This window comes from Protopterus annectens, chromosome 6.part0 (genome assembly GCF_019279795.1).
Source record: "Protopterus annectens isolate FY-2018-M chromosome 6.part0, PAN1.0, whole genome shotgun sequence".
NCBI classification, from domain to species: Eukaryota; Metazoa; Chordata; order Ceratodontiformes; family Protopteridae; genus Protopterus; species Protopterus annectens.
Window position 1 is genome coordinate 591,130,638 of NC_056737.1, and position 16,462 is coordinate 591,147,099.

General features: G+C 42.1%; 1 protein-coding gene across 3 annotated transcripts in view; it reads left to right on the forward strand.

Moving 5' to 3' along the window:
- Positions 1-16,462, forward strand: part of MIS18BP1 (MIS18 binding protein 1) — a 2,747,318-nt gene that overhangs the window by 223,375 nt on the left and 2,507,481 nt on the right. The window contains exon 3 of one of the 3 annotated variants that reach the window (XM_044074258.1): positions 6,634-6,849. The exons of the other annotated variants lie outside the window; for them this stretch is intronic. Coding sequence (XP_043930193.1) covers positions 6,634-6,849 — 216 coding nt within the window. The remainder of the gene's footprint in view (positions 1-6,633; positions 6,850-16,462) is intronic. 3 annotated transcript variants of the gene reach the window in all.

Here is a 16,462-nt window from a genome sequence, read left to right on the forward strand (position 1 = left end):
GAGTAGGGCAGCGGGTACAGGAATTGCTCTCAGAAGACATTCCTGGATGCGCTTGTGTTCCTTCGCAGAGCCCTTTACGTCTTCATTCGTGAACACCCCTTTTGATGGCTCATCTCTTTTTGGGCTGAAAGTGAAGGAAACTTTGACCAGGTGTGAACAGGAGGGAAAGACACTGTCTGCCGTCAGAGTCCGTTTTTCCACCCCTACTCGGTTTTACCCCAAAGGCCAAAGGGGAGGAAAGATGTGGTTCCGGAAAGCCCAAGGAGCCTTTCAGGACACACATGGTGAACCCCCCGCCCAGGGGCAGAGGAGGGGGTAATAGTGGAAGACGCCGTCCTCGCGGCAGAGAGTCCACAACACCAGGGTGACAGAGATCACTTCTCTGGAGGCAGTCGGGGGTTGCTTATTTTTGTACCCAGACGCCTGGCAATATATAACAAAAGACAGCTGGGTACAAAGTATAATTTCCAGAGGGTATTTCATACCTTTCTCCACCCCCCCGCCCGCAAGCAGAATCCCGGACATTCCACCCAGTTACAGGGAACAAGCAACTATAGAGGTCCACAAGCTGCTAGAAAAAGAGTCATCCAACCAGTCCCAGCAGACCAAATAGGATTCGGAACTTACTCAAGGTTCTTTTTTTGGTTCCAAAGAAAACCGGGGACTGGAGACCCATTTTGGACCTCAGAAGACTCTTCACAATTTGTGAAGAAAGAGAAGTCCCGGGTGGTCACACTACAGTCAATACTTCCCTTTTTAGGGAAAGACAATTGGATGTGCTTGATAGCTCTCAAGAATGCGTACTACCACATAAAAATGGCCAAGCCATGCAGCGTTCACCTGCGTTTCCGGCTGTGAGCCAATCATTATCAATTTCGAGCCCTGCCCTTTGGTCTCACTACAGCCCCCAGAGTGTTCACCAAATGCATGGCAGTGGTCATGGCTCACCTGAGGCGTCTAGGATTCCAGGTGTTTCCATACCTAGATGATTGGCTCCTTACCTTCACCACCAGACATCAACTGATTGAGGCAAGGGAATCCATTCTGACAATCTGCAATCATTTCGGCATTACAGTCAACTCAGAAAAGTCTGCCTTGTCGCCATCGCAGCATATAGTTTTTATAGGGGCAGAGTTAGGCACTTCAACCACCATTCTAAGACTTCTAATTGAGAGAGTCTTTCTTCTTCGCCAGCATGTCAGCACATTGGTATCGAAAGACAGAGCACCAGCCGCAGAAGTTCTAAAAGTATTGGGTTTGATGGCTGCAGCGATCCTGGCCATACCATTAGCAAGGATGCATGTACAGATTCTTTAGTGGCTGTTGTTCACTTAATGGTCTTCCATTGAATCACACAATCTTAATTACGAACTCTTGCAAGAGAGATCTCTGGTGGTGATTGGCATCTCTTCATGTAACCATAGTTCGCCCCTTTGTACTACCTCCCCCAGTAGCCACTGTGACCACAGATGCTTCCTTGATGGGGGGGTGGGCATTTTCAGGGAAAGACTGCCCAAGGCACATGGATGGATCAAGAGTCACATTTGCATATCAATGTTCTGGAGATGAGAGCAGTACTTCCAGAACTCTCTTCCTCTAGGAACGATTGCAATTCAGACAGACAATATGTCAGTAGTCTGGTACTTGAACAAGCAAGGCGGAACCAAGTCTTACCCCCTTTGCCGATAAGCCCTCAGAGTTTGGCAGGGGGCTGTTTCCTCCCAGAACTTTCTATTGGCAACGCACATCCCGGGGAAATCCAAAGTGATAGCAGACAAACTGAGCAGGGCAATCTCTTTGCCACACGAGTAGTCTCTCAAGAAAGAGATTGTGGACAGGATTTTCCGCAAATGGGGCCAGCCTTGCTGCGATCTTTTTGCCAGCCACATCAACACGAAATGCAGAAACTACTTAGCCCTGATTCCTCCTCCGGGAGAAGCCCTGAGAGACGCAGTCGTACACGATTGGCCCCCAGGTCTCCTCTATGCATTTCCTCCTATCCCGCTGATACCCAGATTTCTACATAAAGAAAAATCTCTGGGAAGGACCATCATTCTTATAGCTCCTCATTGGCCTCGGCAGATTTGGTTCCCATTTCTTCATCATCTCTTGGAGGATCCGTGGATTCTGGACCCAGTTCCTGACCTTTTGAGACATCCGTTGGGGGACCTCCATCCCTCCTTGCAGTCACTGAAGCTGACAGCTTGGCTGCTCCAGATCCCCTCATAGCCAGGCTTTATAACTTTTCCAGCGAGACCAAACAAATCCTTTTGTCTTCCCATAAGCCGTCCACTAGAAGATTATATCTTAGTAAGTGGAAGAGATTTTTCCATATGGGCTTCTAAGCAGAACATTGATCCTTATCAAGCCCCCTTGACGTCCATATTAGAATTCTTGACTATGATCTTTAATAAAGGAGCGGCAGCCGCAACAGTTTGGGTTCAGTTGGCTGCTATATCTAACTTTCATCTCGGAGCTGACGGGCTAAACATAATGTCCCACAAGTTATCCAAGGCCTTTCTCAAAGGAACTTTTCCATATGAGGCCTCCAGTGAAACCTCCTTATTCTCCTTGGAATCTAAACTTTATGCTCTCTCATATAATTCTCACCTCGTTTGAACCAGATCATCCTGTGATCTCAAATTTTTGTCATGGAAAACCATATGTCTGGTAGCTATTACTTCTGCCCACAGAGTGTCAGAGCTTCAAGCTTTATCTAGCAGCCCTCCTTATTTGATTTTCCATGCTGATAGAGTATCTCTTAGGACAAACCCCTCCTTTTTGCCCAAAGTTTGTTCAGAATCTAATATCAACCAATTCATTGAGTTACCAGTCTAATTCCCTAACCATTCCAATAAATTGGAGTATATGCTGCACAAACTTGACCTTCACAGACCGCTCAGATTTTATTTGGACAGAACAAAAGATATCAGGAAATCAGACCAGCTCTTTGTGTCATTCTCTGAAGCCAGAAAAGGTAGACCAGTGGCTAAAGCAAATCTTTCTAAATGGCTATCTGATTGTATCACGTTTATTTATTCAGCTGCTAATATGCCCTTACTACACAGGATTAAAGCTCACTCAACCAGAGCAGTTTCTATATCTTCTGCGTTCCAAGCCAAATTGCCCCTTGATAATATTTGTGCAGCAGCCACTTGGTTTAAACCTCATACTTTTATCACTCATTACAATGTGGATAAGGCCTCCAGGGACAGGGCTTCTTTTGGGTCTACGGTCCTGAGGAATGTACTCCCATGAGCCACCCGAGATTGATGGTGGCTAGGGACGCTACCCATCAGTAAAGAATGAACGGCGAGATTGACCAACTTCACATTAATATGTACTCTCACCATAGTGTTCCATGTGAGTTATTCATCTTGCCTTCATTCTTATGTCCCTCCCTCCTTCACCCTCCAGGCTGATAGTTGACCTAGAGGCTGGTCTCATCCTGGTTGCTCAATTCGTCTTCCTCTCCTTGGGAGGATAGCTCAATTATATGGCTCTAGTACATGCAGCAAACAAGATTTGAGGTAATTCTCAGTGCATCATGGGATAAGGGGCTTGGCCTCGAGCTACTGGTAAAACTTGAGTTTAGCAAACAGCCGTACCGGAGCCGATGGTTCGGCTCCGAACCCATCAGTAAAGAATGAAGGCGAGATGAACAGCTCACATGGAACGTTATGGTGGGTACATAACTTCTTATTTTACTACTGGTACAACTGTAGTGCTGTCCACAGTCTCAGTAGCTCAACAGGTAGCATATTCAGACTTTGGTGCTAGAAGATCAAAGGCTATGGGTTCTATTCTCACAACAGGTGGCTGGATTAATTTCCATTGCTGACACTACTGTGCGGTGTAAGGGGTGCAAGTGTGTTGTCAGTTGGATGATCCATTAAACTAAGGCCTTGTCTGCTTGAGTTGTTGTTAGCTCAGGTGGATGTAAAAGATCCCTCAGCAATTTTAGAAACAGTAGGGATTACTTTATTTCTATATCTTCTGTACAATACTAAACATTTCTTCTATTGTATAATACACTTTTTCTTATTGCACTCCTTAATATTCTTCACTGATTATCCTCCCCATCCCTTCAGCTACAGCCAACTATACATTTCCAACATTATTTAATTTTCCTTTATATGTTTATCCATCTGCATGTATATGTGTGTGAAAAAGGGGTGAAAAAATATTATATATACGATATCTTTTCACCTCTTTTTCACAAATACCTTATTGTTATAAAGAAAATCTTTTGCCATTTATCTATTTCTGTTTTATTTCCTTCTTTGTTTTTTCCAAATAATATGTTCATGTCTGTATTTGATTGCATCTGGTTACAAGAAAATATGACCCTTGGAGGACAATTTTAATCTGTAAAAAGTAAACCATTTTATAAATGTTCCAAAATTCACATCTTTAACCTTGAAAGTTTTCCCGCCTCTTCTCCTTCCCCATGCCTTTTTGGTAACATTGGATCTGAAGGATGCTTGCCTCCACATATCCATGGCCAAAGCTGACAGGCATTGTCTGAGGTTCAAATCAGGGGATCCCACTTCTGCTTTGCCGCCTCCTCTTTGGTTTACCTGCTGCATCCAGGTATTTACAAAGGTTGCCTATTTTATTCTCGAAAGCCAACAATGTCGAATCCAACATTGTTGACACGAGAATAGTGAAAGTGTAGAACGTCGAACGGGTAAACGGAAATTTCCGTTTGGGGAGATTTCCGTTTATTTCAATGTAGTGCGGTCTCAGAGTTGGTATATTTAAGTAGCGACGGGTGCTGGGGGGCTTGCCCCCCTGCCTACACCCTTTAGAGCTTTTTTTTTGTTTTATTTTTTGTGAACATTCGAAATTTTAATGGTTCGATCATTAAAGGTGGATCTTTAGTGATTCGAACCATTAAACTTTTGATGTTCTAATATAGACCCATTTACAAAAAGGTTCATGATCTGAGACTTTCTGAGAAGCTTCCAGAATGCCATCTGTTTCCCAGGCAGCAAGCCCCCCCCCCCCCCCGAAATGAGAGGGAGAAAAGATCTTGCTTTCCTTAGATAGCAGTTGACATCAAAGATATTATTTGGGACAAACTAAAGGGAAAAAAAAATATTGAAGTCCTTTGCCCAAAGTAAGAAAGCAGTTTTTAAATGCATCTCTTTCTGCTATTCGTTCCATGGCAAAACTATCCCTTGGCAAGAGAGGTCACATTTTGCAAGATCCACTGTAGTCACCACTGGCTTTTTAAGAGGATCAACATTCAGTCCATTTTGAAAGCAGCTACTTACCCAGTGGTTCACACATTATCAAAACATTGCAACCTAGATACTTCCTCTTGGTCAAGAGCAGAGTTTGCTACAGCTATGTTACAATGCAATTATCTGCCCAGTGCCCACTGCTTCTCCGTTCAAACTACCCCAAAGTTTGTAAACCTTGGTAATCTTCCCAAGAAGTTATCATTACTGAATCATTGAATAGTTTGATGAGCATAGTACATTTAGGTTAGGAAATTAACCGTACATGTGGAAGTTCAAATATGTCCTCTCTTGCAATAGTATTTCCCTTCCTCTGACACTAATTTCCTTTGCTTTCCTTGAGTGGGTGCCCACTCATAGTTGTTACCCTGCCTTATCTATTTCCTCACAAAGCACCCCTCCCCCGGTTGACCTACTATCTGGAGATTTGGCTTCATAGATCCCTTCTAGCTGAGCACCCTATTCAGACTTTATTCAAGAATATTTTTGAGCTCTAGAATGGGGCCTTACCATTGGGGAACCAGGGCAGGAATTAATTAAAGACAGTGTTGGCAGTTGTCCCTGTTATACCACAGATGTGCAGGTGTCCAAGTGAGAGAGCAGTTGCACAGTTAAGTTGGGTAAGGGCAAAAGTTGTGAATGTCAGGCTGTGCATAATTTCCTTCTGTATGGAGGCTACAGGAAATTAGAAGTAATGCAACAATGAATATACTCAAAAGTGTACAAATATGCTAAGTTCCTAACACAACTGTGCTTTCATCAGATATTGTATATTTTGGAAGAACTTGCCTGATTTAAAGCCACTGCATGGTAGCAAATGTGTAAATGTCACTAAAAACTTTAAAGAGCATTAGATCAGGACATGTAAACACGTCTCTGAAGTCCTTAAAAAAGCTTAGTGTCAGTATGCCTCTGATAAAATCTTTTTAGCTGGCATGTGTAATGTGAGGTATTGGGTGTTTCATCAGTCTGAAATAAACCAGCAATTTTCTTTCATGGTGGTGGTGATGATATAGCTCATGTTCTCATTTGTCTGAAAGAAAGAATGTGTATTCCTGTAGTTTATGAAAATATAGTGGATTGTGAAATTCTACCAGCTGCAGCTCTAAAACCGCAATAAAACTTGTGCAGAATGCTGTTTGAATTATGACAGTCTGAAATGGAATTAAATGTGTCACTTCATTTTTATCTTGAATAGTTCTTATTAAATCAGGTTCAGAAAATATCCTCATCCTTAAGTCAATCTTGTGTTTGCTTTGCTGCCACCAAGCCTCGAGTTCTTTTTAGGATGTTGGTGATATTGATTTTTGTTGTAGCTGAACAATAGCTTTTCCCCAGTTTTGAATTAATAGTGAAGCCTTCTTTTTCTGTTATGTTTGCTTTCCAGTACCAAGTGGAAACCAGATTAATGCAACATCAACTAAACTGCTTGAAAGAGAACAGGAGTGTCTCTCAGCAAGTAAAAATAATGTTTCATCATCATTATATGACCATCTGAAACCAGATTCTCCTGCAAAAACTTTCCTTCGTATGAAACAGAAGTATAAGGAACAGAGTAAAAATGCACCAGCGAATGGCACTGTGCATGGAGGTGCAGTAATAGGTCAGAGTTACATATATTACTATTTAAAGCCTATGCCAGGCCATAGATAATATATAGCTGGTTCAGATAAGAGCAGTAAAGGTGATGGGCTCAATACCAGAAATTGTATAAAGACAGCGAGAGAGACAGTAGGAGAATTAAACTACTTATGTGTATATGTATTTTTATTTTATTTTGATTTATTTTTCCTTTGATGGGGTTTGTTCCACTAAACTAGTGGCTTCTTTTCAGGGAAGACGTGAGGTGGTATTCACATTACTATGGGAAATATGCCCAGGTTATTGGGTAACTTCTCCTACTCTTTTCGATAGGTGCCATGGAACCTTTTACATCCACCTGAGGTACCACCTGCCAAACGTGAACTGAAAATTGCTATGCTTAATGCAGGTTCACTGACAGGACGCAGCTTGGAAGTGGATGACATGATGATACGGAGGAGGCTATACATATGTATCCAAGAGACAAGATGGAAGGGCAGTGCAGCAAAGCCACTTGGCTTGGGATCCAGACTGTACTACTCAGGTGGGGGACAGGCTAGAAATGGTGTAGGAATTGTGGTGAGAGAGAGGCTTCAGAAGGCAGTGAGTGGTATCATCAGAATTAATGACAGACTCATGGCAATCTGACTGCAGTGTAATGATAGGGCAGTATTCATAATCTCACCATATGCTCCACAGCAGGGTTGTGATAATGAGGAAAAGAATGCATTCAGACAACAGTTGCATGACCTACTATGTAAAGCCGGACAGGCATGAATTGGTGTTGATAATGAGTGACTTGAATTCACATATCTGGACAGACAGAACAGGATATGATGACTGCCTGGGTCCACATGGCTAGGGTGACAGGAATAAAGAAGGAGAAGCTGTTCTAGACTTCTCTCTGGCAAATGGCTTGATAGTAGCCAACACATGGCTCAGAAAGAGAGACGATCACATACAAGAGTAGCCAACATGCAGCTCTGGTAGACTTCCTCCTAGTAAGGAAAAAGGACTGGGGTAGAATCCATGATTGCAAAGTCATTCCCAGTGAAACAGTTGGCCCACAGCATAAACCATTAGTTGCCACAATCTGCTGCAAACAGTGGTCAGAGAAGGTTCTAAGGTCAACAGAGGCCAGACTGAAGACCTAGAAGTTGACTGGAGAGAAAGTACAGCAGTTCGAGGAATTACTCGGGGCTCTAGCACCCCAAGAAGAGGAGGAAATAGGTGGAATTGAAGAAGAGTGGCAGCGCCTAAAATCAGCATGTGTTAGGACTACAGAAAACATGTATGTGGCCGAGCCAGGTATGGAAATAAGGTATATAAGGAAAGCTGGTGGTGGAATGCAGAAGTCCAGGAAGTCATCAAAAGAAAGGTGAGCAGGAAGAAATGGGAGATAGAAATGACTGACCAGGCTAGGAAGGACTACTGGTTGACTAACAAAGTAGTTAAAGAAGTTGCAATAGCAAAGAATAGGGCATCGGAGCCACTCTACCAACTTCTGGAAAGTGACTCAGTAAGGGGCACAAAGAAACTATATCCAGTTGCAAGGCAAAGACAGAAAGATAAAGAAGCTAGTCAGATATCCTTCATAAGGGATGCCAGCAACAACCTGCTTTACCAGTCCACAGGACATCAAAGGCAGATGGAAGGAGTATTTCCAGCAGCTTCTGAATGAAGAAAACCCTACAGAAGCTGTACTGCCCCAGAAACAGCCTACAATTAGAGAAGACGAGCAGCCCACCTTAGAAGAAGTAAGAACAGCACTAAGGAAGATGAAGTCAGGAAAGCAACAGGCTCAGATGAGGTGACAGCAGATATGATAAAGATTCTGGGTGAGATAGGGGAGAAATGGCTCCTGAGGGTACTATTCGCAGTGTGGAGAGAAAAGCGTATCCCAGATGACTGGAGAATAAGCATACTTGTGCCAGTGTACAAGAACAAATGGGACATCAAACTCCTACCACACTGCATGAAAGTTCTGGAGAGTATGATTGATAAACGGATATGCAGAGTAGTAGAATGTAAGATGGGAGATTAACAGTTTGGCTTCAGATCAGGATGCAGCACAATTGACCCAATGTTTGCATTGAGACAGATACATGAGAAGAAGCTAGAAATGAGGACAGAGTCCAACTGGGCATTCCTACACTTGGAGAAAGCGTATGACAAGGTCCCAAGAAAGCTAATCTGGGCAGTACTGTGGTGGTTTGAATTCCCGGAAACATTGGTAGAATTAGTAGTGCAGGCTATGTACAAAGACCCAGTGACTCAAGTACAAACAGTGTTCGGCCTCACAGAGGGGTTGCCAGTGGGAGTGGGTGTACATCAGGGTTCAGCTCTGAGCCCACTCCTATTCATACTGGTGATGGACTACATTAGCAAACAGGTTGGAGGGGACAGATCAACAAAACTGCTCTATGCAGACGATGTAGCAGTACAGGCAAACTCTGAGCTAGAACTTCAGCAAAGGATAGGAGAATGGAATGCAAATCTGAAGGCACATAGGATGAAACTAAGCACAGATAAGACAGTGGTAATGGCAGCAAATTGGGGAAATCAGAAGAAGCTGAGAATAGAGATAGAAGGGAAGATAGTGGAACAGGTAAGCAACTTCAAGTATCTGGGAGGGGTGGTTGAGGAGAAGGGTAGTCAGAATGAAGAGGTCAAAACTAGAATCAGAGTGGCTGTAGCCAAACTGTCATAGAGTATCAGGTGTAGTCTGTGACAGAAGAATGCCAAAGAAGCTGAAAAGCAAGGTGTACAAGACAGTAGTGCGACCAGTACTACTGTATGGTACAGAAACCTGGGCAGTAAAGGCAGAACAGTTGAAGAAGCTAGAGGTGATAGAAATGAAGTGCCTGAGAAAGGTGGGTAGGATGCACAATGTGGGATAGGCGAAGAAATGAGGACATAAGAGCAGAAGCCAAAGTAGCTCCAATTGTAGAAAAGATCAGAGAGAACAGATTACGGTGGTTTGGGCACGTGTAGAAAAGCAGAAGACAATCTGGTGAGGAAGATTTGGGAGAGACAGGAAGAAGGTAAGAGGAAGCAAGGACGTCCAGCAATGAGGTGGATGGATTGTGTGAAAGAAGATCTGCGACAACCCGTAATGAATGTTGAAGAAGGCAGGAGTGCGGCACTGAATTAAGAGAATTGGCGACAGTTAACACGATACCCTGACCCCAGGTAGAAAAAATTGGAAAAAGGGGGCTGTTGCTGATGATAATGAGGTACCGCTAGCTCAAACAGATGGGACCTTGGTCTGACATCTCATCTGAAGGAAGGTGCACTCAGGACTGCAGCCCCCCTAATGCTGCACTGTACAGTAAGTCATAATCCATTCACCTGTAGTGGGAATAGAGGATTAGAACCCACAGCCTTCACAGCCTTTCTGGTCTTCCAGCACCAAAGTTGACTGTGCTACCTGCTGAATCCCTGACATCATATATATACACACACACACACACACACACACACACACACACACACACACACACACACACACACACACACACGCACACGCATAAATACAGTAGATATAAAAAGTGCACACACCCCTGTTAAAATGCCAGGTTTTTGTGATAGAAAAATGAGACCACAATAAATCATTTCAAACCTTTTCCCACCTTTAATGTGACCTCTAACTTGTACAATTCAGTTGAAAAACAAAAAATTCTGTTAGAGGAAAACATATAAAAAATAGAAAACGTACAATACGCTGGTTGCATAAGTGTGCACACCCTTAAACTAATACTTTGTTGTGTGCGCACACCCTTAAACTAATACTTTGTTGAAGCACCTTTTGATTTAATTACAACATTCATTCTTCTTGGGTACACACCTGCCATCAATTAAAGAGACTCTCATTAACCGCAGATAAAGTTCAGTTGTCCTAGTATGATTTTCCTGACATTTACTCAGTTGCCTGCTACAGCAAAAGCCATGGTTCGCAGAGAGCTTACAAAGCATCAAAGGGATCTCATCGTTGAAAGGTACAAATGAATTTCCACAGCATTGGATATACCATGGAACACAGTGAAGACAGTCATCAAAAAGTGGAGAGAATATGGGACAACAGTGATGTTGCAAAGAACTAGATGTCCCTCCAAAATTGATGAAAAGACAAGACGAAAACTGGTCAGGGAGGCTGCCAAGAGACTTACAGCAACACTGAAGGAGCTGCAGGAATTTCTGGCAAGTATTAGTTGTGTACTACATGTCACAACAATCTCCCGTATTCTCCATATGTCTGGACTATGAGGTAGGGTTGCAAGACGGAAGCCTTTTTTTACACACAAAAATATCCAGACCCAGCTAAAATTTGCAAAACATTACATCAAGTCTCCCAAAAGCATGTGGTACGTTTGGTGCAAAAACAACACTTCACATCACCAAAAGAACACCATACCCACAGTGAAGCATGGTGGTGGCAATATCATGCTTTGGGGTTGTTTTTCTTCAGCTGGAACTGTGGCTTTAGTCAAGGTGGAGAGAATTATGAACAGTTCTAAATACCAGTCACTTTTGACCCAAAATCTTCAGGCATCTGCTAGAAAGCTGAAGATGAAGAGGAATTTCACCTATCAACATGACAATGACCCCAAGGATACATCCAAATCAACAAAAGAATGGCTTCACCAGAAGAAAATTAAATCCAATAGAAAATCTGTGGAGTGATCTGAAGAGGGCTGTGCACAAGAGATGCCCTTGCAATCTGACAGATTTGGAGCGCTTTTGCATGGAAGAGTGGGCACATATTGCCAAGTCAAGATGTGCTGTGCTGATAGACTCCTACCCAAGAAGACTGAATGCTTTAATTAAATCAAAAGGTGCTTCAACAAAGTATTCAAGGGTGTGCACACACAACAAAGTATTAGATTAAGGGTGTGCACACTTATGCAACCAGCGTATTGTACATTTTTTTATTTTTCCCCTAACAGATTTGTTTTTCAATTGCATTGTTCAGGTTATAGGTTACATTAAAGGTGGGAAAGGTTTTGAAATTATTTATTGTGGTCTCATTTTTTTATATCACAAAAACCTGGCATTTTAATAGGGGTGTGCACACTTTTTATATCCAGTGTGTGTGTGTGTGTGTGTACGTGTGTGTGTGTATATATATATATATATATATATATATATATATATATATATATATATATATATATATATATTTGTAAGTACAAATACATACATATATATGCACTCAGAAAAAAGGAGTGAGTTGGGTAAATGATAAAAATTAAATACAACAGAATAAAAAAAGACAGAATCATTGTTCAGGAGGTCTCTTTTAGAAGTACTTGTATAACATTTGGGCTTCCACTTAATATCGTTAGTTGCAGGTTTGGTTAATGGGGGGGGGGGGACATTTGATCTGAGTCCTTGTTCTTACTCGCATGTTAAATGCATAACTTCTAGATTTTTTATAAGCTATGTTTCAGTCCTCTTATCCTGTTTCTTTCTAGTCAGCAAGAAAATGAAAGAATTTGCTCTTTTAAAGCTTCCAACTGTGGTGTTCAAGACAGCACTTTCCTTTTTGCTGCAAAGAATAGGCATATGTCTGCAGCCAGGGGTGTTTGAAAGCATAAGTTGCAACAGTTAGCTCAGGCAGAGTGAAGTTTCTGTCAATAACCATATGGATTGTTGTGCTTGTCTTAAGTAAATGTCTACCCTTTGTTCTAGTATGCGTCTACAGTTAAAAGAGTTTGTTTAAATGATTTAATGATCTGTTCTGAAGAATCTAAAAAGTTCCTGAGGACAAGCCATAGGTAAGACCAAAGTTATATTAAAAAAAAAAAAAAAAAAAAAAAGGCATTAATCTTTTGTCTTGAAGGAACCCTGTTTACTGGTAGGGGAAGTAACTGAAGTAATTAATATGATTTCATATAGAGGAATAATACCCATTTTTCTGAAATCTCATATAGAAGACTCAAATAGATATTTGTTCAGTGATTTATACTAGGCTGTTGATTCAGTGGACCATTTGTAGCCTAGGCAATAATCCTACAAATTTACCAAGACATGAATTAATACCAGACCCTGACTTATTTTCAAATGCTTTTCATAAGGGCCACAGGGGCCAGACTGGGAGTGTACTTAATTGCCCATCCAGTCTTCCAGGTTATGCTTAACTGACGAGTCCTGTTTATGTTTTAGTGATGGTTTAGGTCTCTTGCTTGAGTGCTTAGGGTGGCATTAGCTTTGTGGAAATGTAGAAAATTTCATAGGACCGAATCTTTCAAGAATTTATAGGCAAGGAAGAGATCTCCTCTCAATAGTTGATAGCAAATGGAAAAAAATGAGAGCTTCAAGGCTGTAAGAGTAACTGAAGGAGGACATGGCCTTGTTTGGGGTAATGAAACACTGCTCTCTCTTGAGCTAGGTCATATGCCTAATCAAATACACGCCAAAGGGGACATTATATTCTATGAGTCTGATAAGGGAGATGATGAGGGATAAGATTACAGTGAACTCCTTGCTTATAGACTACATGTCCCTATGGTTAGTATGACTATATAAAAGGATTTCCTAACAAAAGTAATCACATGATGGTCAAAGGCTAGTACGTTGTCAGTGGAGGTCGTCAAGTCTGTAATGACAGAGTCAGTTTTAAGCAGGGTGTTACCTGTGTGACAGGAACAGGAGTGCTCAGGTTTCCCAAAGGACATGATCCTGCAGTTTTTGCATTTAGTTTGAGGCTGTAGTGCAAGTACCACTTATGAGTATGAGTTAGACCCTTCTGGGGAATATATTGGCCATCTAGGATATATCTGGCAGGCCTGAGTTTGCAGTTACCAGCAAACTTGTTAATCATAAAATTACCTGGTTGAATACTTATGTTAGAAAAGTTGTATTTTTGAAAGGATGGATCTTTGTTGGTCATCAAATCTTGGTCCCCTTGACATCCATTCTACCTGCCTGGCTCCCCAGTGCCCTACTTTAGATCTACCAGTTAATCGCCTACCTCTGCCTTTAGACTTACTCCCGTATTGCTGGGGCTGATTGTGGATCCTAAGGTTGTCCTTAGGGGTTGGACATCTTTGCATCTGCCCAGTTTTTTTTCTTTATATGCTCTACCCACTTCCTTCACGACCCTAGTGGACTATATCTGAGGGCAGCTCCCCTCCTTGGATCACACCTCCCCTTAGGGAGTATCATCGATAAATGCCCTCCAACCCAGGATGGGCAAGCCCATCACTCACTGCTGCTCTGCCTGTCGCTTGAGCTGTAATCAAACCTGGGTCACCTGGCCCATAGTAAGGGCTTTATTTCACAATGCCACTGGAGCAACCATAGGCTCACAAGTATTTGCGAAGTATGGAGTACACTTCTGTAGTACAGGAAAAAAGAATATAGGCCAGTAACCTAGCATAATTTATTACAGCCAGAAATGAACTGTTTTATACTATTATGCTACACTGAGAACAGACAAGAAAGAGAAAGACGCTGTTAGACTGTTAGTAACTTTTAAATAAATTAACTTAATTTCATTTAATGTAACATCAGCTCATTTGTTAACTAGGTAAGTAAACTGGTCCTAGCAGCAGCTCCCTTTTCAGCATGGCCCAGGCCATCCTGCAGATGACAAACATACAAAGTTACAATCAGTTATGCACATAAATGCAATATATAAACAATACAAAAGTAATACAGTATATAAACAAAACAACATATAGCTTCCATAGAGGCATAATGTACAGTATTTATGGCTGGGTAAGAGATTTTGTGAAAAAGCAGAAGTATTTTGTAATACCCATGTGCTTTCAGAAATGTGTTTAATAACAGTAGGTCCAATAGGTTTTAACCAGAAATATATAGTGTGTCTGAATTTTGAGAAATTACTTATCCTAGCTCCCTTAAACAGTTGCACTTTTATGTAACAGCCAGATGGGATTTCAGTCATTTTTTGAAAATCAGCAGCTTGTCAGTACACCTAATGATGTCCTTCCATATTATTGTTGCAGTATTCTTTATAGTAGGGATCCCCTGCCAAGGGCAGCCTGACATCCAGCCAGTATACCAAAGCCTTTCGGTTGTAAAGGGTACACCATACTTCACACGTATGCTCCCTGTGAACAGAGTATGGCATAAAGGTGACATCCGGACGTACCATCCTTAGAACTTCTTTGCCATCAGTTCGAATGACATCTTTGATCGTTGGTCTGAATGCCAGTTTGTTTGCTGGTTCTGCCGGTTTCAGATAAGTACCCTTTTGGGGTTTTGACTTTATTTAACTTATGTTTGCCTTTTAATCTGGTTGTTGGATTTCATGTCATCCAGAAAGGGGAAATGCCAATGTGGGAGACTGATCCCCATAATGATTGTCACAATCAGTGTGTGTTCTGTTTAGGCACTACTCATGGTCGTACATCTTGTGAGATTTGTCAGTCATTTGTCCTTAAGACTTTGAGGAGTCTGCTTTCTTCCCTAGTAATTTATTTTGAGAACCAATGACTTAAATTGTTGACTTAAGGATACCATGGAAGGATCTTCCTGGCCCGAGGGCTAGCCTTCTATGAAAAAAAGGCCAAGAAAGCTTGGTCTGATTTTTTGGCTGTATTGCCTTCACTGGATGTCTCTCTTGAGGCTGGTGATGGCCTGGAGGAGTGTCAAGTTTCTTTCTCAAATTCCTCTGACACCACCACTTCGGAGGCCGACATGGATCTGATGCCACGCACATCCATGGAGGTTTTGCAGATGTTCGCTTCTGATGTAAATGTGGAACAGCAGCCAGTGATTGTTGAAGGGCCTAAAGGTATTCCTCAAATTTTAGTTAGGAAAGATGTCCTGACTAATGTTAATAAGTACCGTCAGGGGTCACAGCCTCCAAAACTTTTCAAGGTTGATGTTCCACTCAAAAAGAAGCAGAAAACTAAACACATTTTACCTGCTCCCAAGGATCCTCAGAGTGAATGGCAGTACTTCACTCAAGGCTTGTTTTAATACCCGTATGGTTCTCAAGCCTCCACAGGATATTTCTGTTCCTGCTCTCCTCTGGTCTTCTACCTCTCTTAAGAGGCCAAAGGAACAGGATTCTTCTGAGGAGGATGCTAACTCTGAAGAAGAGTCCCTGATTTACTCCTCCCATATTCCTTCGCTATTGGAGTCTGGTTCTGAGGAACAAATATCAGTCCTGACTCTCCTTTTGAGGAGATTTCATTTGGTGATACTGTTTCCAGAATTATGGAATTTTTCAAATGGGACTGTGCTCAAGTGTCTGATGTTCAGAGTAGGTACTATGAGGTTTTGTAAATGGAGGCTTCTAGGCCCTCTGCTTTTCCTTCAGTTCTTGCTGCCTTGCTGGATGTTTTTTGTACTGATTCTCAACCCCCCTGCTCCTAAAAAAACCTGATAGGTTTTATAAATTCCTGAGGACTGCATGCTCACCATTCCATTAAATGCAGCTGTGATACAGCTGATGCTTCATCTAGGGCTGCTGCTTTTGGATCTGTTTTGAGGCGGTATTACTGGCCAAGACTTCAGCCTTTACCTGATGATATCAAGGCTGTACTGATGGACGCTCCTCTGGAAAATAAACTTTTGATGTTATGTGATCCTATCTCGCCTACATTCTGTACTGATGGGCTCGGAGCCGATCCCTCGGCTCCGACTCGGCACGCTTATGC